General features: G+C 36.7%; 1 protein-coding gene across 1 annotated transcript in view; it reads right to left on the bottom strand.

Moving 5' to 3' along the window:
• Nucleotides 1-26,255, bottom strand: part of PUM3 (pumilio RNA binding family member 3) — a 39,824-nt gene that overhangs the window by 1,842 nt on the left and 11,727 nt on the right. Inside the window, exons 6-17 of the mRNA XM_009456263.4 lie at nucleotides 25,247-25,340; nucleotides 24,958-25,024; nucleotides 23,765-23,939; nucleotides 22,665-22,768; nucleotides 21,058-21,136; nucleotides 18,695-18,793; nucleotides 17,764-17,817; nucleotides 14,000-14,080; nucleotides 6,197-6,339; nucleotides 5,348-5,570; nucleotides 4,331-4,418; nucleotides 1,826-1,916 (exon numbers count right to left, since the gene is read on the bottom strand). Of these exons, the coding sequence (XP_009454538.1) occupies nucleotides 1,826-1,916; nucleotides 4,331-4,418; nucleotides 5,348-5,570; nucleotides 6,197-6,339; nucleotides 14,000-14,080; nucleotides 17,764-17,817; nucleotides 18,695-18,793; nucleotides 21,058-21,136; nucleotides 22,665-22,768; nucleotides 23,765-23,939; nucleotides 24,958-25,024; nucleotides 25,247-25,340 (1,298 nt within the window). The remainder of the gene's footprint in view (nucleotides 1-1,825; nucleotides 1,917-4,330; nucleotides 4,419-5,347; nucleotides 5,571-6,196; nucleotides 6,340-13,999; nucleotides 14,081-17,763; nucleotides 17,818-18,694; nucleotides 18,794-21,057; nucleotides 21,137-22,664; nucleotides 22,769-23,764; nucleotides 23,940-24,957; nucleotides 25,025-25,246; nucleotides 25,341-26,255) is intronic.

Genomic DNA, 26,255 nt, shown 5'->3' with positions numbered 1-26,255 from the left:
TGTTATATATAGCTCAACTTCCATTTAGAACTTCAAATATTTCCTCTGCTCCTGTTCCAATTCTGAGTAGTGCTCCATAATAAACCTATAGTATCCTTCCTATGTTTGAAATCCACCTAATGGGAGTTCTGATTGATGAACAACCTTTATAAATTAATTTCATGGCATTGCTGAAATTTCCAGTTAATTGAGTGTAATGAAAGAATGTGTCAGTAGGTGTTAACACTCCAAATGCCTGGTAAAAAAATTTGTAATGAAAAAGTTCATGTATCAGCTAACGAATTCTGACTGTTTAACACCAACTGGAAAATTAACTAATTTTAAGCAGAAATGAACAAAATGATCTGTAACACTTATATATTTGGAGACACTGACATACCTGAAGCTATGAATGCTCCTGTGTGAGTATTATGTGTACCAGATCACGTATATGTTGAAGAAACACTTAAAATAACATTTACAAACAACATAGATTAAGTTGCATAGCATGTTGCAAGTAAAGTATCTCGAGAAATTCAAACTAGGGTTGGTATCTGTTTTCCCAAACCTTAATAACACAGCAGGGGAAAAATCAACAGCAATTGCTTCAAAGCAACATACAAATCTTTTTTTAAATGAATGCTCTTAACAGAAGGTTTTCATCTGCACACAGAATGTATGGAAAATTTCAATGATTTGTGGATTGATTATAAACTCAACTAAGTTCAGAGAATAATACAAAAGAGGCCATAGCTCATCACTGTTTTTTTCTCATTTTAAGTCAGATATCAACAAATAGCACACACACTTCAGTAGCAAATGCTCTTCCAATCCTTTTACAATCTTTTAAAACAATGAAGGAAATTACATGTAGAATTAGGCATGATTTAAAAGTCAACATTGTCACAGTTTTCACAGGGATGTAAGTTATTCATTAAAAAAAATACAGGCTGGGCACAGTGGCTCATGCCTGTAATCCCAGCACTTTGGGAGCCCGAGGTGGGCAGATCACGAGGTCAGGAGATCAAGACCATCCTGGCTAACACGGTGAAACCAGGTCTCTACTAAAAATAAAAAAAATTAGCTGGGCGTGGTGGCGGGCACCTGCCATTCCAGCTACTCAGGAGGCTGAGGCAGGAGAATGGCATGAACCCAGGAGGCAGAGCTTGCAGTGAGCTGAGATCGCACCACTGCACTCCAGCCTGGGCGACAGTGTGAGACTCCATCTCAAAAAAAAAAAAAAAACAATTGTGTTTTGGTCAAAACCATAAATGTGGTGAAGCCACCTGATACCTTGTGAATGTTATAATTTGTCAAAAAGATGGTAGTTTAAAAATCCTAAGGGCCAAGCACAATGGCTATGCCTGTAATCCCAGCACTTTGGGAGGTCAAGATGGGAGGACTACTTGAGCCTAAGAGTCTGAGATCAGCCTGGCCAACACAGGGAGACCCCCATCTCTACAAAAAATAAAAAAATAAAAATTAGTTGGGTGTGGTGGCATGCGTCTGTAGTCTCAGCTACACAGGAGGCTGAGATGGGAGGAAAACTTGAGCCCAGGAGGTTGAGGCTGCAGTGAGCTGAGATCGTGACACTGCACTCCAGCCTGGGTGACAGAGTGAGACTCCGTCTCAAAAAAAAAAAAAAAAAAAAAAAAAAAATTCCTAAGGACTGACTGAAAGAGTTACATTTGCTTTCTAATATTTGGTATGCTTGTCTAGACCATGAGTGACTGGGAGTAATATTAGACTACTGAGAACAAATATTAGAACTGAGAAATCAATGTGAAGGAAGTGTGTCTTTTGCATGACCAGGCCCTGCTCAGAGAAGGGCACATGTTATACATACCTAGAAAGAATAATGGCACCTCGATTTACACTAGCCCAGGACTTCAGGTTCTTCATACCAACATGCTCTACAAGTGTTTTTGCAAAACAACCTGTAAAATATACTGAAGCTTAGTGAACATCACATAATAAGATATATACTCCCTACCCCCTTCTCTACTGCCCTTAAATCTGCAAATATTTTTAAATAAAAAAGCTAACAAAAGTAGCTTTCACCCAATCTCCCTTTTAACACAAAAAATTCCAGTGCAGGTTTATCTAATGCATTTCTAAAAGAGCCATTTCTTTTAACTCTGATTCAAAACCTAAGCTATGTTTAGCAGTAATTACTCAAGATAAACTATGAATTCTAATAAAACACTCACTTGGTTATGTCTGCATTTCTTTGTATTATTTAATGATTTAACTTTGACCTGAAAGCTATTCAGGAAATAAATGTTTCACAGTAGCACCTCATGCTTGGTTGAAATCAAGTTCTTCCTCATGGAGAAATGCTCACTCAGAAGGTGCCATGAACATAACACAGTGTTCACGTGTTCAACAGTGGTTGATAAATGACTGTTCTAGCTTAAACTTGGCATTTCTCTTTACAACGCTTACATACTCACAAATCAAAAATATCATTTGTCTCCCGTTAGTCTAGTATTTGATTCCCAAGGTCTTGGTATTATCTTTTTCACTTTGCAATTAATGCTTGGACAAAGGAGAAATTCCGATAGCTAAGATTTAGTGCAGATGGAGGTAGGGACAACCTATCTTGAAGGCAAACATCATAGTCAGGTAGTATGTACTATATAATTCATTCAAAGATACCTGAATGTAAGGACTCTTTAAAAGCCAAGAGGCCTATGGCTATTCAGCCTTTCATGGTACCTGCTAAAGAGGGACAGAGTTCAGCTAGTGAGGCAAATTGTTTTCCAAAGCGGACCACAATAATATCTCCTGTCCTGTGTGCTCTTCTAGAATGCAGCCACTCCCCCATCTATAGGGGGAATCCATGTCTTCTTTTGAATCACAGTGGGCCTCTGTGATTGACTTGACCAAGACAGTATGATGAAAGTGGCATTAAATGACTGCTAAGGATAAATCATGGAAGTGCCACACATTTACTTTGTTCTCTTGGGATGCTCACTCTTAAAAAAGCAATCACCATCTCGTGAAGGAGCCCAAGCAGCCTAGAAAGGGAAACTGAGGCTGTTGGTCCCCAGCCAACAGTCAGTACTCACTTGCCAGCCATGTGAGTGAGTTAAGCGAAAAGTGGACACTCCAACCACAAACTGAGCAGCCCTAGATGACTCTGACTCTGAGCATAGAGTGGCAAGCTCCACCAGACCCTGATCAAGTCATTGTTTTGAAAACTACTAAGTTTTAAGGTGGCTACTATCCAGTAAAAGAGAATCAAAACAGCTAGACGTGCAGGAGGACAAACTCATTTGGTGCTGAATACGACAAGACAAACACATCAGACCCAAACAGGCAGATTTTAGGGGTGTCAGCACATTTTAATTAAGAGGGAGAAAAACCACTGGACATTAAGCCAGACTACTTTTCTGGCATAAACTCAACTATACATCAACTTTTTAATAATGAAAAAGTTTATTCCATATGTTATTTTTTTCTTTAATATTTATCACAAGGCTTCTCTTTTACAAAAAAATTTAGTGAAAAATAGCCCCAGGTCCCCATTCTTAAAGGTAAAGTGAGAAGTGACAGCTCTACTGCTATACTGATTGCCTCACTAGCCATTAGAGCTGCCACTTGCCGCAAGACATGAATTCATGATCTGTCACTTTTTTCCAGACATTGTAATGAAAAGCCCAAACTGTTTTAACTCAGTAGGGGAAAAAAATCTCTCCAGTGGTTTAAATACCAGATGGAATTTGGATTTTGTAAGTGAAGGTCTGGTTGGAGATAGGACTGAGAGGGGAATGGCATGCAAATGCTAATGCTGTCCTTCTCTAGAGAGCTGAGTTTCTACAGAGCAGCTGTAAGGCTTACAAAAAACCAGAAAGCGCCAAAGACTGGCTTACTCTTTGGTCACATGTATTTCAATGCCAAATAAACAGGCACTAGTCCAAAACTCTCTTACGAGGATAATCTTCTTCTGCTTATTCTTTCTTCAAACATAGAGATAAATGTCATGCCTTTCTACTGAGGTAATGATACTCAACAATTGGGGCCCCCTACCCCTCTCACCATCCTCATTAGAATGGCATTTTAAGGCATTGACCAAGCCAGGTTAGAAGCCTGCAGCAGCACAGGAAGGAAAACAGAGAGAGTGAGGGGTCGGTGGAAAAAAGAAAATTAAAAGAGTTCTCAGGCACAAATATTTCTAGGGGAAAAAGCATTACCAGCAACCACTGAATCATTTCTTATTCACAGACACCATTTCTAGACACTTGACAAACTTCATTTGAGCTTAAATGGCTGGTATAAAGTTCAGGGATGCCAGGAGTTACTGGAATTCCACATGAGATACAAGAAAAGGTCAAATTTCATAGCCTACCTTCTCTCCCATTTTCTTTCATCTTTTTATCTTGCTCTATTAACCACTTCAGAACTAGATGTCCTGCAGGATGTTCTGCAATGTGAAGCTATGAAGGGTCAAGAACAGTTCATTTTAAAAGTTGTTTTCATTCATGCAAATACATTTGAACGAATACATACAATTTATGCCACCACATACAGATAAGGACTCAGCCACTTTTAAAGTTCCACAGGCTTAAGAGGTCTTTATCTAGGACAACCATCATACCTGGGGGGACCACAGATCTATTCTAATCCCCAGACTGAAAGACAGTTATGCCAGATAACACAGCCACTGCACAGTGCTTCAGTCTCAGCTTCATGAAATCTGCTCTGAACAGTAGCAGCACAAGGCTCATCTTAATGCTAATCACGTCTTGGATTGAAATATGTCATTCTCAGACACAAATAAACCTACAGGACAGAACACTATAGCACAAACATCAAAACCCAATGCTGCATGCTGTTTAAGTACACATGACCACCTAAGGGGATTACCTGATGAGCGAATCAAGAAAGCATCTTTTCAGCTCAACCTTACTCCTCTTCAAGAGCAATACCAAGCGTTCCCAGTTATTTGGGCTACTCCTTAGCAAGTATGGGAGGCAACCGGCTCAGTCTCCTTATAGAGAAACTTTCAAGGTACATTCATCTTTCCCATTTGTTATTATGGTCAGGAGCCAGGGCTTCTCTAAGATCCATGGCCCACTTCTCTTCCCCAGTCTCAGGTGTCAGAAGCACCTTGGGCACTCAATACTTGGCAATGATTTCATTCATAAGCAAATTCACATCTGTAAAACATTCCCAAGTGCCAGGCTCTGACCCAGATGGTTAGAGAAAATTAAAGATGAATGTAATTGCTGCTGTGAGAGGTTCTTGGTTGTTTATTCAAAAGGTATCTCCCTCCCCAGCTTTCTTACTGATACCCCACATCCTCCAAAAACGAAGTTTTTGTGGCCTTTGCAGCTTTCCTGCCTGTGCTTTAGTGGCACATTACCTCTCCGTCCTTGCCACCAGGATGCAGTCCTGTTGCTGCCAAGCTGGCGATGGCATTCATGGTAGGCTGAACGTCTCCAGTGGCAGATCCCAGAATGTCAGACACCAACACACACGCAGACTTATCTAGCACCACTTCTTGGGCGTGTTCTTGCAGGTAGCTTAACAAAGCTGGAGAAATGGATTCTAGGAGCTCCCGTCTGCGGACCTCTGTATCTTTCTTACTGTTGAATATGTTGAATGGGGTGTTAAGGTAAGATAAATCGCAAAGGAAATGTGTGATATTATCACAAAAACCTCTAAGAGCTTATCACAGACTGTATCGCACTCTATTATTATTGTCTTTCTGTTAAGCATGTAGACAATGAGTGATATGAGTATGTGTTCTGTTTTTAAAAATGTTTGTGTCCCACGATCTGAATAGTGCCTGGCACAGAACAAGGGCTCAATAAAGGGAGTCTGGCTTGTGTAATACCAAAAAAAAAAAAAAATCCAAAAACCAAATAACATACCCAGAAAACAACACATTTACACTGCTGTATGGACACCATACTCTAGGGTGCTCAAATATGTGGTATCAGTAGCTTTGAAAATAAAGCAAAATAAAAGCCAAACCACGCACTTGAATGCCTACTATGTGCCAGGTGCTCAGGTGTTCTTTTGGCACGACACTTTTATTTCCTTTTCAAGATAAAAACTTTAGAATCTGTCAAAAATATAGGCTTGAAAATGGAATTCACCTTTTCAGCAGTTTTAGAGAGGGTATGGATTGGTAAGTGGATTTCTGGAAGCATGCACTACTCAACATTAACAGAGGAATAAAGAAGTCAAGCCATTTACTTGGTTTTACCTGTGTGCATTTCCATCTCCTTTTTGCAGAACTTCAATGATTTCTCGTACTGTATGTGCAGGATCTCTGGGGCTTAGTAAGTACAATAGGACCTTCCTTCCATATTTGTCATTTACTATGCTAGGCAATGAACTGATAATTTCCTATAAAATTATAAACAAAAAAAAAGAATCAATATCTGCATTCTCAAAACAAAGTACCACAGGACCTTTCTTCCATATTTGCCATTTACTATGCTAAGCAAGGAACTGATAATTTCCCATAAAATTATAGTACATGTGCTGCCAAAGTGAGCACAATGTCCTATAAAATTATAAACAACAACAAAAAAAGAATTGATATCTACATTCTTAAAATAAAGTATGCCTAGAATTTCAATGGTGAAGAATACATACTTAACTACTATTTTTCCCAGCGTACTTCATGGAAAATGTGGAGCTAGTTCTGAAATTGTGTCATTAAAGCACACAGAGATTTACATTTAGAACACAGAATCAATTCTCTTTTGTGACTAGCATTACTGAACAACTCATATTTGCATTAACTGACCAAGCTCAAGGACTTAAAAAATATTTAAAGGTGTTATCTTCATTCATTATGGCCAGTATTTCTTGGGCCACTATTACTAGGGACATCACTTGCTGAGGTCACTGAGTAGAGGCAGTTAACTTGCAGCTGCATTTAAATGTAGCATCGGCATGAATGAAGAACATTTCTATTAGAATTTCCCTGCTGAGATGTATGTGAAAGGGGATAAAGAAACTCTGTTAAATCGAACAAGTGGATAAAGGCTTTTAAAGTTAGCTTGCTTATTCATGGCAAATGAAGGCTGTTTAGCTACCGCAATGAAAAACAAAAACAGAGGAGGAGGGGAAACCAAATCCAGAAAGCCTCGACTAGGCAGTTACAAATTACACTATATGACATTTCCAATCAACATACCCAAGAACAGTAACCTCCTTTTCTAGCTGTTCGAATTTAAGGGACAAAAGCAATGTCATCCCCACCCTAACTAAACTCCTGTGTAAATCTGATGTTTTCAAAGATAGAAAAGTCACTTGAAAATTTTTAAAATTCCTTTATTCTTAATAGAGAAGATGCAACAGAAGAGTCATCAATTTGTTTCCCCACCTCTAACACTCCTATTTCTTGTAACAAACTTTATAATATTCAATGCATGTTTGAGCACCCCATATTCTTCAGAACTGGCTGGGCCTCGGAAAGAGTTCTGTCCAACTGGCCAGGTTTACAGATGAGGCATCCAGAAAGAGGAAAGGATCTGCCAGGGGACTCACAGTGGCAGTGTCCTGGTCCTCCAACTCCAAATCTAGTCTCTTTCAAAGAAAACATAAAACCTCCTCTTAAGGAAGGGAATTCTCTCTGAGATGATATATTCAGATCTGCTCTTCTTAAAAGGGCCTATTTATTATGATGAGATTAGTAATTTTAGTGTGAGGAACCAAGCTCAAAATCAAGTCAGCCATCAACGATGGGACCATGAATCTCACTGCATCATGATCCTATGGCTGATGATGCTGCTCCAGGTTCCAAATACCATGTTTCTCTTTTTAAAATCTCAACCTTCCCTCATTTTTTGCACAAAAGTATAGCATGCTTCTGATAACAGTAGCTAACACTCGTTAAGTGCTTACTAGGAGTCAAGCACTACTGAGAGCTGCACACTGATCATCTAACGTAATCTTCTGACCACTATGTCCTGTTTCTACCAGTCCAATCCCCATTATGCTCTCCTAACTACTTCTGAAGTTTAAGATCACAGTATAAAGATTCCCGTGTAACACATAACAGTTTTCAGAGAGCTGAAAAATTCAATAGGTCTAACCACCTCAAAATGAATAACTAATTACAACCACTCAGGGAAAACGAACTTAAAATCTCAGTAACAAACGGGAAAACACACAAAAAACATACAGAACTTGTTACAAGGTAGGGAACTCTCTCAAGGAAAACAAGCTCCAAAGTGAACTCAAACTATTTTTTTTTTTTTTTTTTGAGACGGAATCTCACTCTGTTGCCCAGGCTGGAGTGCAGTGGCGTTATCTTGGCTCGCTGCCATCTCTGCCTCCTGGGTTCAAGCAATTCTCCTGCCTCAGCCTCCGGAGTAGCTGGGACTATAGGCTGCACTATGACACCCAGCTTATTTTTGTATTTTTAGTAGAGATGGGGTTTCGCCATGTTGGCCAGGCTGGTCTCGAACTCCTAACCTTAGGTGATCCACCCACCTCAGCCTCCCAAACTGCTGGGATTATAGGCATGAGCCACCACACCAGGCCAATCTATGTGTTGCAGATAATGAAGTGTTTAGTGCCCCCAAATATGGCATACCCTGAGTGTGCCTTTAGTGTACCTTTAGGTACCTATATTAAGCTTTAACCAACTCATGAGAGAGGACAAATGCTTTGTTATATATTTTGTTAATTTGTTGAAAGAAAGAGGTGAGAATAATACATAGCCTGGGCCAATTTCTACAGTTTAAAAAAAAAAACAAAAACAAAAACAAAATTTCGCTGCCCTTAACAAAATGACTCTGAAATATAACACCTTTAAAAATTTGTTTTTTTGAGAACAAAAACAAAACAAAACAAAAAAACTGGGCAGTATGTAGTGAACAACTATAATGGCTACTCTACACTTTTAGTTAACATTTTTTTCCTTGGTATAGGGAGGAGGCATGAAGCCGGCAATGTATTCCTCAATACACTGAGCTTTCTCCACAGCTTCCATGCTTAGGGACTAATCCAACACATATGGCTTGGGCAGAAATGGTTTTATAAAATGAGAAACTGGGACTTCATGATATGCATAAAACCTGTGCTTAAATACTACTCAGACCAGTCCCCAAATTCATTGAACTTTACTCCCTTTTGGTTTGTAATTAAGGAATTTAGAATCTAAATTCATATTTAATTAAGGCTTTTAAAAGAATGCATGTTTATAAATAACAATTTTACAAAAAACTAAAAAACATTTCTTCAAAATGTAGTATCATTTTTTCAACCCACCTTATTGATCAGCAAAAAAAATGTAGTATCATTTAATCCTTCCCCAGCTCCCCCTCGTTACAGCTTTCCCCTACCATCAAAAACATACATCTTTGAAAGAGTACTACTCCATTTCTCTTTAACTTGGGTTACAGAGAAAATGGGGAGGAAGTTCTAGATTATCACATGGTGTGTACTAACAATTCCAGTAACATGCATAAATAGGTAAGAGACAGCTAAGGCATAGTTGATTTTGTGCAGAATTTAATCTCTGGGGTCTTAAGTTCAAGCTGTGTAGCCTTTGGCAAATCCATTAAACTCTTTGCATATTAATTCCCTTACATTTAAAAGGAAATGATACACCTGCCTAACTCATGGGCTATTACCAGGAGCAAATCAGAAAAAGTCACACTGCAAAGTGAAAGCTGCCATAAAATAATTATTTGATATTAAAAACATACCTTTCAATATGTATAGCCTCCTTAACTATGGAGATTAAATAAAGCTAGCTGAGTCATGAGTTTTTACCCTCAAGAGAAAGAATACCAAAAATTGTTTAATTCAAAAGGTTTTGGCTTAGCTTACTCCTAACAAGAGTTAACTTACAGAAAATTCACAAAGGCCCATTTACTGTAATTTCTTCTTAAGCTCTAAAGTAGGCATGTAAACAAAGAAAGCATGGGAATTACAAAAGACTTCCCTTCTGAAGACATCTTTGGCCAGTTCTGACTGCCTTGTGCTGAACTCTAGCTAGATACCTTGGCACTCCTGTTTTGCCAAAGCGCTTTTAAAGAGGAAGGGTAAAGGTCAAAATAAAGATGCACAATGAAGTAGGGTTAAAGCGTGTGCATTTTTGGTTGAGGGTAGAAATGTAAAAATCAACCCATCCATGGTGCTGAAGACTGAGCCTGTGGTGTCCACTCTTACGGTAGTTTGCTATGAGGACAAAAAGAAATGCAGACTACTGTATAGAACCTAAAATCTAGTGAAGAGGGAAGAGAGTTAATAAAAAGTTAAAACTAAGAGATTTAACTAATGGATAACAGAAATATAGAGGGCAGGTTAGATCATCAGGCAGCTTCCCAAGTATTTTGTTCTGAAAACAGGGTGACTGTTTCCAAAAGTCTACCTTTTCAGCTGCACTAAAAAAACTGGAAGGTCTAGTTTAGTGGGTACACTGCTTCATTCAGTTTTGCAAAATAAAAAACGTCCTGGAGATTGCCCAACAATGAGCATATTTAATACTACTTAACTGTATCCTTCAAAATGGTTAACATGGTAAATTTTGTTATATGTAGTTTACCTCAATTAAAAAGAAAACAAATGTGAAGATCTATCGCCATGGAGCTCACACTGCCAGGGACTGGAGCTGAATGGTGCCCACCACCTTGCAGAGGGCGTGTGCTCTCGCCATTTCCTACAGTCCCTCCCACATCTCCTTGTCTCACACCTGGCCTGGCCACTCATTTACCTATCTGGTCAATGAAGGTTTGCAGGTTTGTGAGCCCTGGGTGAGATCATGATTAACTGCTCAAGGAAAGGATGGCAAAGAAAAAGACTATAGTAGTTGAGTGGGTGGGGAGACCACATCTGACTAGAAGATCACTATCTGCTGATTACACTAGAGCTTAGTCTTAACAGAAAACAAGCAGTGATTATCGGGCTATGATTTCAACTTGACATTTTGGGAAATCTAGTTACTCTAAATGGAATGCTTAGCAACACACTAAGCTTTCTTGGCTATTTTTAAAAGCACTGCGTAATGCAATGGTTTCGTAGTGGCTGAGTGGGAAACAGGAACACGTGACTCTCTATATAAACACACATGCAGCAAATTTGGCAGCCCAGCAATTCTGCTAAGTGCCTTAGAGAAACTTAACATGTACCCAAGGAAACATACACAAGAATGTTCGTGGATTTGGATTAGCAAAAATTAAGAATTAAAGTTAGTTTTTAAAATTGTAAACAACCTAAACATCCATCACCAGGAAAACAGAAAATAAATCGCAGTATAGTCACATGTAATAGAATACTATTTGGCAGTGAAAAATAAATGATTTAGAATAGGGATGGGTAAACTATGGCCCATTGGTCAAATTCAGCCTATAGTCTGTTTTTGTCCATCTTGCAAGCTAATAATGGTTTTCACATTTCAAAAGGGTTTTAAAAAACAAAAACAAAATGCACAAGAATACATTATAGGACCATATATACCCCACAAAGGCTAAAATAATTATTAAATGGCCCTTTATAAAAAGGCTTGCTGACCCCTGACAATAAATCTCACAAACATGAGAAAAGAAAAAAAGCAAGATGCAGAAAAATACATGTAAGACATCATTTATACAGAACTTGTAAACATGTAAAATAAAATTAGATACATGTTTTACAAAATAAAAAATGTCCACATATAGTGAAAGGATAAGGAAATGCATATGAATAATAAATACCAAATTTATCATAGTAGATATGGGGCGATGATACGATATCAGGGATGGGTACACAAAGGGCTTGAACTTGAACTGTATTTGTCAAGTTTTATTTCATGTCAGGTGGTGGGAGGCTGGATGTTCACTGTATTATTCATACCTTTCTGTATATTTTAAAGACAATGGCTTTAAAAATATGCATCAATATTTATTCACCCTCAAACAGCAATTGGCTAGTGTACTTATTTACTTTCCAGCGACCACTGCTGTCAAACCGCCTGCATATCAATTGACTGCAAAGGTAAACTGGATGAAACTTTATGTTTATTTAGGAAAGTAGTAAGAAAGAGCTCGTATCCATTTTGAAAGGCGAAGAGCTCAGCTGACCAGGCTGTGATTTCAACCTGACATTTTGGGAAGTCTGGTGCCCTGAACAGAGTGCTTAGCAACACTAAGCTTTCCTGGTTATTTTTAAAAAGCACTGCATACTTCAACTGTTTTTGTGGTAGATGAGTGATGGGAAAAATCCAAGGGCAATTAGCATTCCAGAATTTTATCACGAGCTACACAGTTTAATAATACACAGAACCTGTTGAACGTTTGTCAGTTACAGGCAAGAGATCAGCAAATCAGGCCATTCAGGGAAAGCTGCCCTAAGTATGAGAAAGTCATTAAGAATGTGGGTTAAGCAGCTGTGGGAATCAAAGTGATAAGCAGAAGGAATTAAGACTTTTTCAACAGCAACTTTAAGTGGCATACATCTTTGGAAAACAATTAACAGACAATTCTGGCAAATCATGAAGGAAATTTGGTTTCTCTTGAAATCCATTTGGAACAGCTATGCACATTTTAGTTGTCGTGAAAATATTAAACAAAAGCAAACTTTCAATATCCCAGCCTGTTTCCATTCCTGTGAAACAACTTTATTCATCAGCCAATTCTATGGCCTCACATCTCTGTCACAAGAATGAAAAACAATCATTATTGATTGGAGTCAAAAGGGTAATAAAGTCACAAGGAACATGTCAAAATACTCAGTTTGTAACATGAAAGTCTTGCCAACTTGTTTCTTCCCACAATCCTATCCCAAAGAAAGTCATCACAATCTTAAAACAGTCAAGGGTAAAGTTGGAAAATGACAGCAAGGGCATGAGAAATTCACACACACTGGGACCTACAGCTGGCATCTAAGAAAACAATCTTCCCCTCCACTAGCTGGTATACTTTTTCTACTACACTCAGCTCTACTGATCCCAGGAGGCTACAAAGAGAGACCACAGCACCACCACCTGACAACAGGTAAATTCTCTTTTTGAATCATCATATTCTTCTTTCTTGCAGATGTGAAAGTACCACATGTCATCACTAAGATTTCTCCAAGGGTCCCATTTATGTATATCAAACAGAAAGGCTTGTGTAATTTTCAGATGAATAACCTATGTCTATACAGATTATGTGGTTTTCCAGACGTTTCCAAGTTTGGTCACTACTATCAAACTAGTATTTTCTTATCCCCACCCTGCTGCAACCTCTACCATATACTCAACACCACTCATACACTAAAAACAAAAGAAAAGACAATCGTAGAATCAGAAAAAGAGACTATTGATGCAGAATGAAGAAAACAAATAGTTTAGAATGCAATTTTTACTTTGGAGCACTTCCCCTAAGAGGACAATTGGTTTTTCTGAAGGCAAGGTTAGCGATAAATACACTACATTCAAGTATTACCACTTTATGGTCATTACACTGGACTAGAAGGAATTTCTGAAATGTAAAAAGGAAGCTAGAGTTTTAATTTTAGTAATAACTTTTAATCTGACCCTACAAAAGCTCTAAGAAGCATCACAACTGAGTGAGTTTTGTACATTTTTCTTCTCCATCAGCTCAATCCAGCACAGATGCATTGATTAACCGGGTAACTGTGCAGAGGTAATTATTTCTCCACAGGGAGAGAGATAATTTAATAGGTCACAGATACTCTCTGCTTGTATTTGAGTTCTGGAATAACTAAGGAATTACTATGCTAGTTTCTGATCATATCTAAATATCACTTTGCTAATTTTCCATAGTTTAGAATCACATATGTTCTAAAGTACCATGTTATCCTAATCCAAAATAAAAGTGTTAAATCTTAATTTGACCAGTCTTAAATATTTAAAACAGTATTAATATCAAGTTACAAGGTTAAGATTTATACAGGAATAAAACAAACCTCCAAAATAAAACATAATTAACTTAAAAGTAAGCAAAAATACTGATAGAAGGCACAGCTGCCTTCTATCTTTACACATGCATGGTGAAATCAAGCTTACACATCCACAACTGGTTTATCGATGTAACTTAAATTCAAGACCATCAGGATTACTTACTGATATGATTATCTGCTTCACAAGCTTAGTATCATCAATACAATCAAATGCCGCCAGTAAAACCAAATGGGAGTATTGGCCCTGCAAGAATTGGAAGCCAGCAAAGGTTAAAAACAAGTGCATAGATCTTCCCTCTTATTTCACACATGGAATATCTTCATAAAGGTAGAGCGAGACTCTGCTCAAAAAAAAAAAAAAAAAAGTTACCTACATTGACAACTTGTCTAACATAACAAGATGAATAAAAGCCATTTTAATGAACTTCCTCTCTTATCATGACCTCATTAATTATATTCTAGACGTAAGGTTGATTTTTTTTTTAAAGCACATTATTCATTACCAAATAGTCTAATACTAATACCTATTTACATAGGTTACTGTTAATGAATAGCTACTTGAAAATTATACTTAAAAGTTCAAGTTGTAAGATTAACTTCAAAAAAACCTACATATATAAACACATATATGATACTCCAATCATGAAAAAGAAAATATAAACTCACACAATTTTACACACATACACACACACACACGATATACATAATACATGTACACAGAAAATCCTGGAAGGCAAGGCATTGTAATAGTCATCTCTGGGTTATACAAATGATTTTTAATTTTCTTTTCTATATTGCTCAATTTCTTTAAAGTGATCTCACAAAATTAGAATATAAATATGAAAAAATAAACTAGAAGAGTATAATTATACACTGAATGATATAAAAATCATTACTTTAAAAAAGTATAGCTGCATGAGATCACAGAAATACACATGTGGCTTTCACAACACTCATCTTTTGAAATAAAATTATTTCCATGATGCTAATACTGTTCCAAACATTTAAAGAACACCTACTTTATGTTAAGAACAAAAACAAAAGAAAACAGAAACCTGTTTCCAGAGCTTGTGGCATGAGTATCCTGGATGTTGATATAATTGTTTCAAACTCTGATAGGAATTTGATTTTTGATAATAGCCCACAATCATTCAGAGCCAGATCTGATGAATATCACAGGTAATACAATTTCAATTAGAAACAATAACGAAGTTGCTAACTGTAAAGTCAAAAAGACAAACTGAAGATAAACAACAAAGGTCTTACTATACAAAGACCAACAACCAACTAAAAATGGGCGAAGCCAGGTGCGGTGGCTCACGCCTGTAATCCCAGCACTTTGGAAAGCTGAGGCTGGTGGATCACGAGGTCAGGAGATCGAGACCATCCTGGCTAACAGGGTGAAACCCCGTCTCTACTACTAATACAAAACATTAGCTGGGCATGGTGGCGGGCGCCTGTAGTCCCAGCTACTCAGGAGGCTGAGGCAGGAGAATGGCGTGAACCTGGGAGGCGGAGCTTGCAGTGAGCCCAGATCGCGCCATGGCACTCCACCCTGGGTGACAGAGCAAGACTCTGTCTCAAAAAAAAAAAAAAAAAAAAAAAAAAGAACGTGAAGAGTCAGATCACAAAAACAGAAGTACAAATGTCTTTAAATGTATGAAATAATGCTTTATGAACTAATTAAGGACAATAATTAAAACAATGAAATGCCATTTTTCCTATAGGCGATGGTGAAAACCTCTGACAATAGACTAATTTATCAAAGGTTTAGGGAAAAGCAGGCACACTTTTATGTTGATGAGAATGTAAAGTGGTTCAACTTCTTTGAAGAGCAATTGACAACACCTATACAAATTTAAAATGCAGGTATGAGCTGATCCAGTAATTCTAGTTCTAGGGATTTATCTTGCAGACGTGTTTCCATGTAAGTACAAAGACTTACATATGAATATATTCACTGGAGTACTAATTGTAATTTTAAAAATTCTAGAAACTACCAAAATGCCCAACAGTGGGGACTGGTTAAATAAATTATGGTATAGGCATACGATGAAATATTATAGTCACTAAGAAAAGTGAGGTAGACAGATGTATGTATATTGAAATAAAATGACCCATAATATGAATTAAGTGAAGGAAACAAAATATAGAACAATGTGCCTAGTACAAAATCACTGGTTTCAGTTCTCTTAACTCGGACACACATAAGCATAACCAAGCATAAAATATTTCTAGGTGAATACGACAGAAGGTGGTACAGAATTGAATGTAAGTGAGAAACAGACAAATCCACAAGTATAGTTGGAAATTTTAACATGTTTCTCTCAGCAACTGATAGAACTAGAAAATAATAAGTCAGTAAAAACACTGATGGTATGAACACTGTCAACTACTTTGATCTAATTGACAAATATAGAATACCCCACCAAACAACTCTACAATATATTATTTTCAAAATACTTAGCCCATATGTTAGGCCATAAAACAGGTCTCAGTAAATTTAAAAGGAACAAAAGAATATAGAATATATCCAGAAACCCCCAATATTTGGAAATTAATAATTCCAAATAATCCATGGATCAAATCCATGGGTAACGTTAGCTTATCACCCCTTTAGAAGTAACTCTTCGAGATTTAAAAAGATATGTACTTAGTGTTAAATTACCTGACATAAACAAACTGTAGAACTAAAACAATATAATTTTATTATTTTAAAATGTTATACTCTTAATACCTTTGTGAATTTTCTATTAACATTCTAGTTTTTACTCATTTTAATGTAAGGTATTCAAATTAGAATGTCACGCAAAAAAATTTACTTAATATTGAATTATGAATTATAATTATGAATTATATTTATATTTCTAATATAATAATATGTTATATAATATATAACATTATAATTATAATTCATATTATAATAATGAATTATGAAATATATATGAATATTGAATTATGAATTATAAAAAATATGAGAATTCCATATTTCACTTTATTATAGGAACGTTAGCTGCCTTCTGAATTCTTCTAATTTCTAGCCCAACAGAAGACAATAGTCAAGTACACAATCACACAGCATTAATTTTAACTTGTTTGATTTAGTATTTCAAGCAAGCTGAAGTATTCACCAGATGCTAGTAGTTCTCACTGGATTTTTTCAAAGGATAAAGTAGTTGATTACTACATAATTTTAGTTCATCAATAAATTAGAAATTTGTTATCCATCAAATATATAAAGTATAACTCAAAAATTAAAATTGTATTCACTACATATATTCTAGTTACAGTACACCATAGTAACAGCATGAAAAATTATTTAATATCTAAAAACATATAAACACTATTTTTGAAGCAACAAATCCCCCAGAAAAAACTTTTGTACCTATGAATTTCATTAGGAAAATTGTTACTGCATTTCTAAAGAGCTATAAAATTTAACAACTAAAAATTTCCATAACCACACTGCAAATTTATTCTAAAAAAAAAGATACATTTTAATTTCTTTTATGGTTTTGGTCATAAGGAAAACTAGTATCAAGTTTCTGAAGTGCAATCTGGCATCATTTACCCAGAGACTAAAATATGTACATACTGTATCCAGGCAGTAATTCCCATATTTAATTAACATGACTGGACAAATTCACCAAAAAAGCTAGTAAATATCAGGTTTTCAAAGAATATCTAATAAAAGTAGAGAACTATCACAATACAATGTTAAATTAAAAAAGGAGAAAAGAATGCATGTGACACGATTTCCATTTTGTGTAGATAAAATATGAAAATACATGTAGACGCAAAGAAAAATATAATAAAACAATAATTTTCTGCTTGGTAATTTTCTGAATTTTTCCAAATTTTCTATAATAGACATGAATTCATCTTACTATCAAAAATAATTAGAATATGTAGTTTTATTATACTTACATTAGCCACCTTTTCAACATAAGTCTTCATTGTTTTCACAATCACTTTCCTGTCCTTAAAAAGGAAAGATTGTCTCACTGAACTTTCAGTTATGTATTAAGGGTATTTTGTAGTTAAACATTTTAATATAATATTTATTAAGTTTTCATTTGAGTGGCATATGTTTTAATCAGTAAAAATAATAGTTATGCAGCCAGAACGAAAAAACTGTAATATACCAAAGAAGTTGGCTTAGAGCTATTACAAGCTTAGATGTGTATGTGATAGGGTTAGGGTTAGGGTTAGGGTTTGCAAGCCACCTTTCACAGTGAGACCAGACAGATCCTTCTTCCAAGCTCTAAACTGTCCTCAAATGCAGAGTCTAGCAAACAGTTAGTACTCATCTGCATTTGTTGAACAAAATTAAATTTGCATTAAAAAAGTAGATATAGTACAACTATCTTTTAAAGGCAGAATTATGCTGACCAAGGAAATAATGATAATTTCTGTTAAACTTCTGTGATTAATAAGGATCTTTACCTTTTCCCTCAAGTACTTAACACCTATGGGAGCAAATGTGTGTGGCCAGCTGTTTGTTATCCCTTCCCATTTTCCCCTGCCACAGTATGATCATTAAAAGAGGAGGTACCAAAACCTCTATAAACTAAAGCTTAAATACATATGATGTTTACTTGCTTGATAGACCTCTTCCCATCCTTTAATGAAACTTCAAGGTTTCTATTAAAGCAGAGAAAAGAAGAAACACTACGCCTAAAGAAGATGGCTCATTCCCATCAGGCTCTAAGGCACAACCTTTGGAAGATAATGCTGCTATGCACAACAGGGCAAAGACCAAAGGGGGTTAAAAGTCTAAGGACAGCTAAGTCAAGCCTGCAGATAAAGCACGGCCCTGACTTGTACAGTTTAAATGCGCAAGTGCTGTCACACTTACCTTGGGCGTGCCATGCCACAGGCAGTGCATGGCCACTCTGGCGCCATCGTGTGTGTGTGCCAGGTAGACCACCGCTTCGCGGATGGCTTCAATCATTTCCTAGGGAACAAATGCTGTCAGGAACAGGGCTTTGCTTTATTTTCTTCTTTCTGCTGTTTTATCTGTCTGTCTACAGGGGGCAGTTATGCAGAGAGAAGGAAAGGAAGAGAGTGCCAGGTAGCAAACAATTTCATTTTGTAGACAATCAAACAGAAACACGAGCTCTTTCTAGAAGTGTTCTTTTCCATCAAGAGCAGTAAATACTGCTGGCAGACAATTTCTATTAAAAACAATACCCGACTTTTACCAATGTCTGTTAAAAAAAAGGTCAAGCTATATGTGTAGTATAATATATTCTAAATAATTTTCCAAGAAAAAGAAGCCTAGGAGGTGGTGGTGATAAGAAGGGAGCTTTTAACAGAATAGCGAGATAAAGAAAATGCTCTTCCCCAAAAGAGACCTGTACGCCATAAACAGAATCAAAACACTCATTTTGACTGAAAAGCTTCCCTTTTTAGTTCATAACTGGATTATCTCCAAAAATCACATTCTTTACCATAAACACGCTTACATAACATTTCCTCATGAAAAATGTCTATACTAATATTTAGACTAAGACCTCACTGATAAAATGACCCTTTAGTAAAAAACATTTAATTTCTCACTAGGTAGCTTAGCTTAATTTAAACTTTAGCCTTCATTTTCCATGTATATAATTTCTTATTTACATTTTCTTTTTTTTTTTTTTTTTTTTTTGGAGACGGAGTCTCGCTCTGCTGCCCAGGCTGGAGTGCAGTGGTGCCATCTTGGCTCACTGCAACCTCCGCCTCCCAGGTTCAAGCAATTCTCCTGCCTCAGCCTCCGGAGTAGCTGGGGCTACAGGTGCCTGCCACCACCCCCGGCTAATTTTTGTATTTTAGTAGAGACGGGGTTTCACCATATTGGCCAGGCTGGTCTCAAACTACTGATCTTGTGATCTGCCCGCCTCGGGTTCCCAAAGTGCTGGGATTACAGGCGTGAGCCACCGTGCCTGGCCCTATATTTTCAAAGTCTAAGCATGTAGGATGTAAACGAGTTCTGGCAACTAACAAGTGCAGAGCTCCATTTTAGTCTACTCCCAATTTAAAAATGTACATTAAATAAATACAAAGCCTCATGCCACGAAAGAGAGGGTAGGTGCCTAATTTCATCAATAAGGAACAAACAATTTCAGCCTCAAGTATCTAACAATCCCTTCCCAAGATGACTCTCAAGAGCAGTTTCAACTAACATATCTGAACTTAGGAATCTCTTCAGAGCTACCCAGATGGAAAGCCATGCATATATTCCAATTATGCTTCCATTTTCCCCGAAGGTTTTTTTTTTTAAGTCTCTTTTGAAAATGCCCCCAATACCAGAAAAGACAATTTGTCTCATTACTTTACACGCATGCTAAGTTCCAAATGATTTTTTGCTGTTACTGAAACATTCAACACTAAAAAGATACTTTCTACCACTGAATATATTCAAAGAATCATTGTGTCATTTCTGAGCATATAGTCCTGCCTCAGAACCGTGGGATACTGTATTTTTCAGGAAATAAGAAAAATCTCCAAAAGAGAAGGTGCTGCTATGGTCATCAAACCATAAGCTTACGTGGGTGGCTACCATCAGGAAATTATTTTGCATGCCAATTTTAAGAGGGTCAAAACTCCAATGAATGTATAGTCTGGCGTATTTGTTAAGTCAGTCTCATTATTTTCATTATCCCTTGTGATTGGAAAATGAGGACAAATGGACAATGAGCTCACTGTATGATGAGGCGAGCAAAGTTCAGGGAACGAAATGATGAATTCTCATTTGTATTCCCATGACTGACTTGAAGGGCAGTGCAATTTACCTTCACTCTGTTCTTCTATGATATAAAGTCCAGGTTTTCATGGTCCATTTAGTTTTACAAACGTATCCTCCTCTAACCTTTTAATGCCAGCTAATTTTTTTTTTGTATTAGCACAGTTGAATTTAAAACTATCCGAATGCCTGAATATTCCTCCACGAGTTAGTTAATTTTCAGATTAGGTTAGCCAGCGGATACTCTCTGGATTATAATTAAGATATAAAAATTTAATATGATTAGTAAAACTAGGGTCAATTCTATTGTTTACTGGAATAAAACCTAAATGGAATTAGCAAACGTGTTCAAAGGGAGTTGAGTAAATTATCTTCCCTAAATAAGGAAGCAACTCTAAAATTTCCAAAAGACAACGTACATCAAAGCAGTTTTTCAAATTTCTACACCGCCCCTCCTCCATGTTTTAGTTTAAAAACAAAAACCAAGAACTTACTGATCTGAGTTTGGGGGGTGCATAGGTAAAAAAGTCCAAGAATACTTTATGCACCAATGAGTGCTTAATCACAGCTTCCCTGAAAACAGAAAAAAAAGCAAAAAGACACAACAGATCTGGCACTGCAGTCATACAAAGACAGGTAATCTCAGAAGTCCTAAAGTAACCTAAACAAGTGAAATGGTTTTACTGAATACAATTTGTCATAAAATAGACTGTATTTTTCAGAAATACTAAAACTTAAACAAAAATTTAGATGGTAAAATTGATTTAGTGCCATCTACAACCAAGACCAGAGTATAAATTTCTAGTATTTAATCGGCAAACATAAAATCAACATTTGAAATATGCTCTGCTCTATTAAATAAGGACACCTACATTTTTTCCCCCAGCACTGGACATAATGATTAGAAATCCACATGTGGACGTATTTTTTTAATAGTTGTTTTATTTCTGTTAACACCCTTCACAATCCGTCTGTTTCACAAAATAATTTTAGCAGAATTAAAACCTGAATGAACCAAACATTGTCAGCAATTGCAACAACACCTACTTAATCCAAACCCCCTAGTGTGACACTTGGTGGATCCAGGTGTACAGTGGAGGCCGATGGTCAGGCATAAAAGACCTACAAAGTTCACAGGTGATACCCAAGTAGACAGCAAAAACTAACACTGCCTTTATGGGCAAAGCACTGTTCTGAGTGTTTTGGAACAACCAACCCATTTAATCTTCATAAAATTCCTATGAAGTCTGTACTATTATTATCATCCCAATTTTACAAATATGGTAATTGAGGCACAGGGAGGTTAAGGTGCCAAAGATTGCAGTTAGTAATAGTGGGGGGAGTGGGGAACCAGGAGTCGTACCCAGGCAGTCGGGTCCCAAAGGCTATGCTCAGCCACTCCACTACTGGACAGATGCCATGAAGGGCACAGACACAGGCTTCCAAGTCTTACAATCCATTTTTTAATTTTTTTTTATTTTTTTAAGGCAAGGTCTCACTCTGTTGCCTAGGCTGGAATGCAGTGGCACAACCATGGCTCACTGCAGCCATGACCTCCTGGGCTCCAGTGAGCCTCCTGCCTCTCAGCCTCCCAAGTAGCCAAGACTATACACACATGCCATAAAGCCTGGCTAATTTTCTTATTTTTTCGTAGAGATGGGGTCTTGCTATTGCCCCAGATGGTCTTGAACTCTTGGCCTCAAGTGATTCTCCCAGCTTGGTTCCCCAAAGTGCTAGAATTATAGGCGTGAGCCACTGTACCTTGCCTACAACCAAATTTGAGTAACAGATTATATTTGTGAAACTGTTTAGTATACATGGCTTCCATGTAACATTTTATTTGGGGAAAGAATGTTTCATTGCTTAAAAAAGCTCATAAATCACGAATGCATGTTAGTTATCATTTTATAGGGTACAATATCAGAAAAAGAAATCTCCTTTTGCACCAAGAATGGTTTCAAACCAACACTTTTGCACTCTTATTTAGGACAGATTAATACTTGTAAGCAGGAAATAGCTACCTCTTCTGGGCAACAGTTATGGAAAACCTTCCTCCTTTGAATGTCATTTCTTAAGAACAAAACAAAAACAACTTTCTTACTTTTGGGCCATTGGAGTTAGAATCTGTTTCATTTCATCCATAATAAGCTCTAATTTTTCTGGCTGTACCTCTAACACTTTGTCCAGAGTTGGGTGATCTGCTGACTGCAACAAAACAAAACAATCAAACCCCTCTAAATTTAATCAACTTTTTCACTTCAGGAAAAAGAAAAGTAATTAGTCATTTTAAAGTAAGTTTTAACAAATTTAAGATTTCCCATATTTACATAATGAAAGCTCTGCTGTATATCCTTGTGGAGTAACCTGATTAGCTGATTCTCAGTCTGTGTATCTATCAGTGCATTTAAAGAGCCAGGCCAACCAAGTTAACCAGCTAACAGTTACTTGCCAAGCACCTAGCTCTTGCCCAATTATGAGATCAAGTAGTCACTTCACAAATTCTTGCCACCATATGTTTTATAATTAGTTGGCTATTCCTATTAAATATAACGAACTGTTAACAAAATTAGTACAGCAACAAATTCAACCCAAGAATCGAACCTGGCTAATGGAGGCAACCCGGGAATCAATCCATATCCCTTCAGACAAATGTGTGCATTTATGTTCCAAGGTTTGAAATAGATTCTTTAACTAGCTAGTCCCACTGCTAACTATTCTCAGATTCAATCCCTGTACTCTATCCAGGGTTAGGTCTCTCTGTTCCCCTTCATCTCCAGATACAATCTGAAGAAGGGCAATGCATGCACATGAAAAAACACAGGAGAAGCTAGCAACAGAGAGCCCAATACACTTCAGCCAGAGCTGGTTGGGGGTGGTCACACAACTTTGGTAACTATTGGGAGTCTTCTCCTTCAGTCTGACTGTAAAAATAGAAGTATTGAAGTGCTACACACAGAGCACTCAGGAGAGGAACAAAGTTTGAATTGAAGGGGATTTAAAGCCAATGCTCTGGAGAAAGAGAAACTTGCTCACTATACCAGAAACAAAATAAAGCATGAGGGAAAATCAAGGGCATAAGATGGTCTCTTAAAGAACCAGCCACAGTAAAAATACATTCAAAAGATATATAGGGCACCGGAAGTTAAGGAAGAGCATATCGAAAAAGTAAAAGTACTAGAAAAAGACTTCTGGAGACGTCACCTTGTAAAGCTGAAACGTGTTCCCATAGAGCTCTTCCGTCAGCATGTTCCTCTGCTCCAAAATGGCTTTGTCATTGTATGCATACTCCACGATGGCTGATGCTTCCGCATGCCGCAGCATCTTCCTCACGTGGCCTTTAAAACTTCTGATTATCTCTGCAATCTGTGGTTTACTTCTAAACGCAACACAATCATGGAAAAATAAATGATAGAAGGAGAAAGCTGGGTGACAATAAAACACAACTTACTTCTCCCAAGACCAACTCATCAATCTGTGTCACTCTGAGGAGTAAATGAGCTAGCATGCATTGAGAAGCTGTGGCCAGCACATAGTAAATGCTCAATAAGTGTCATTTCCTATTAAACTGTTCTGCTCGAAAAAAACAGTAGGGCAGGAAAAAAGATAAAAGTAAAAGATTCAAGGAAATAGAAAATCATATTCTAAGATTCTTTTTGAAGATGGACTTAATCACAAGTATTTTAACTATATCCTAAAAGAATCAAACAGCTGGAAACTACAGCTAGGAATACATTTTTGAAAATTTTGTCAACTGCATATATTACACTTTTTGTTGTTGATTATCATATTCTAGCACATTAATACACTCAAAAAGATTGGTCAAGACAAGTACTAATTCCACTTAATTTAGGGAATTCTCCCATGTTGACATTTTCTAACCCACTGACCCTCTATCAGTTTACTCACCTGTCCCTCCCCAGTCTCTACCCTCTTAATACTGGTGGCTAATTATAAGTTAATTATTCTATTTCTCTTCTTCCAGAGGTTCAAGATAAACATTCACAAATCATCCATCATGTAAAATTATTTTTACTATGCTACAATACCAGTCTACTTCAAAAGTGCTTATCTGTTGCTCACTCTGTCTTTAAAACTTTTGAATGCCAACAAATCAGAAGGTGAGGGTATACCTCCATCAAAGTCATAAATTTCAAGCAGATTTGCAGGACATCTCTCATGTGTCTTTTTAGGAATGAAGGCAGTACCATAATTTTACATTAATTTCGATAATTGTATTTAAGATGATACTCTCTAAAAACAACACAAGCATCTGCTGAGAGCCATTACTATTACTTATAAAGACCACAGACTTCCCATCTCGCATCTGAGCACAGTTGGAAACCATGTCTTCAAAAGACAAAGAAAAAATGTATTTTATACATAAAACAACTTACCCATACATGAGAAATTTCTTAACAATATTTCTCGAATATTTGGCTTTACTTAACTCAACCAAATCATCTGAAAAACAAAAATACATTACAATGACTTCAGATCTCATTTCAGTTCTCTGGAAACAAAGGGAGGAAATTTGTCCCAGGCAAGAAAAAAATAAAAACAAAAAAGGATCTGGAGAAGACACATCTAAACAAAAATTGTTTTCTAGGACACTCTTGGGTATTTTAAGAGAAAACAAGTGACTTATTGCAAATGATAACATAATCTTTAGTATGTAATAAATACCTCGCAATTCTTCAAAGGCCTGTTTTCTCTGTTCTTCATTACCATACTGAATGTAACACTGGATCACACGAGTTGAATCATGTGCAAATGCAATCTGCAGGAAAAAGTTTGAGTTAGACTAATTCTCTTTTGAGACTTATGTTTCTCATTCATTTATTGTGACCTCTTCTGGAATTTCTTGTTAGAAAAAAGGTAGTCTTCATGAATAAAATCAAACCTAGATTACTGAGAACTACTTGTTTTAATTATACAAAACATCATTCTTTTGTTTTGAGGCCTACCATATTTGATAGGTACAATAATGACATTGAGGCAAGGATAAATTTAACCATTTTGCAAGACTCCTCTCATTGTAATTAAAACCAAAGCAAACCAAACCATCTGATGATTATACAGACTATACTTCTCATTTCTTTGATAAGTTACCGTCCCCAAAAGGGAAATATTTCTGTTTAAAAGGTCTATTACTGTATGATTTTTATATAAGTGATCTAAGAATGTTTGGCTTTGGCAACCAGAAGTATACCTGTAAGATCAATCTAAAAGCCTTCCTAAAGAAATAAATACAACTATATCCATAAACACTGGCAATTATATAATAAGTTAATCATCCATTTGTCACATTTCATTATAATTCCTGCACATATATCCAGTTATATCTCTAGAAGAGTTGTTGTGTTTTGAATCTGATTCTCTAACCCATTCCTCCTCATGACTGTTGGAAGGACCCACTGATCAATTTTCCAGAGCGCCCTCCACTAATCACCCATCATGCACAATTATTTGTACTACGCTACAGTACCAGTCTACTTCAAAAGTGCTTATTTGTTGCTCACTCTAAAGTTTTTGAATTCCAACAAATCAGGTGAGTGTATACTTCCATCAAAGTCATAAATTTCAAGATTTGTAAGACATCTCTGAAGGATCTCTTAAAAAAATAAGGCTGTTTTTGTGCATATATTGAGCACCTATTATATAATCAACATAAATGCCTTAAACATAGTGTTCT

Source organism: Pan troglodytes, chromosome 11, assembly GCF_028858775.2.
Source record: "Pan troglodytes isolate AG18354 chromosome 11, NHGRI_mPanTro3-v2.0_pri, whole genome shotgun sequence".
NCBI classification, from domain to species: domain Eukaryota; kingdom Metazoa; phylum Chordata; class Mammalia; order Primates; family Hominidae; genus Pan; species Pan troglodytes.
Note: the sequence above shows the minus strand (reverse complement) of the source record. Positions and strands in the feature narration are given on the sequence as shown.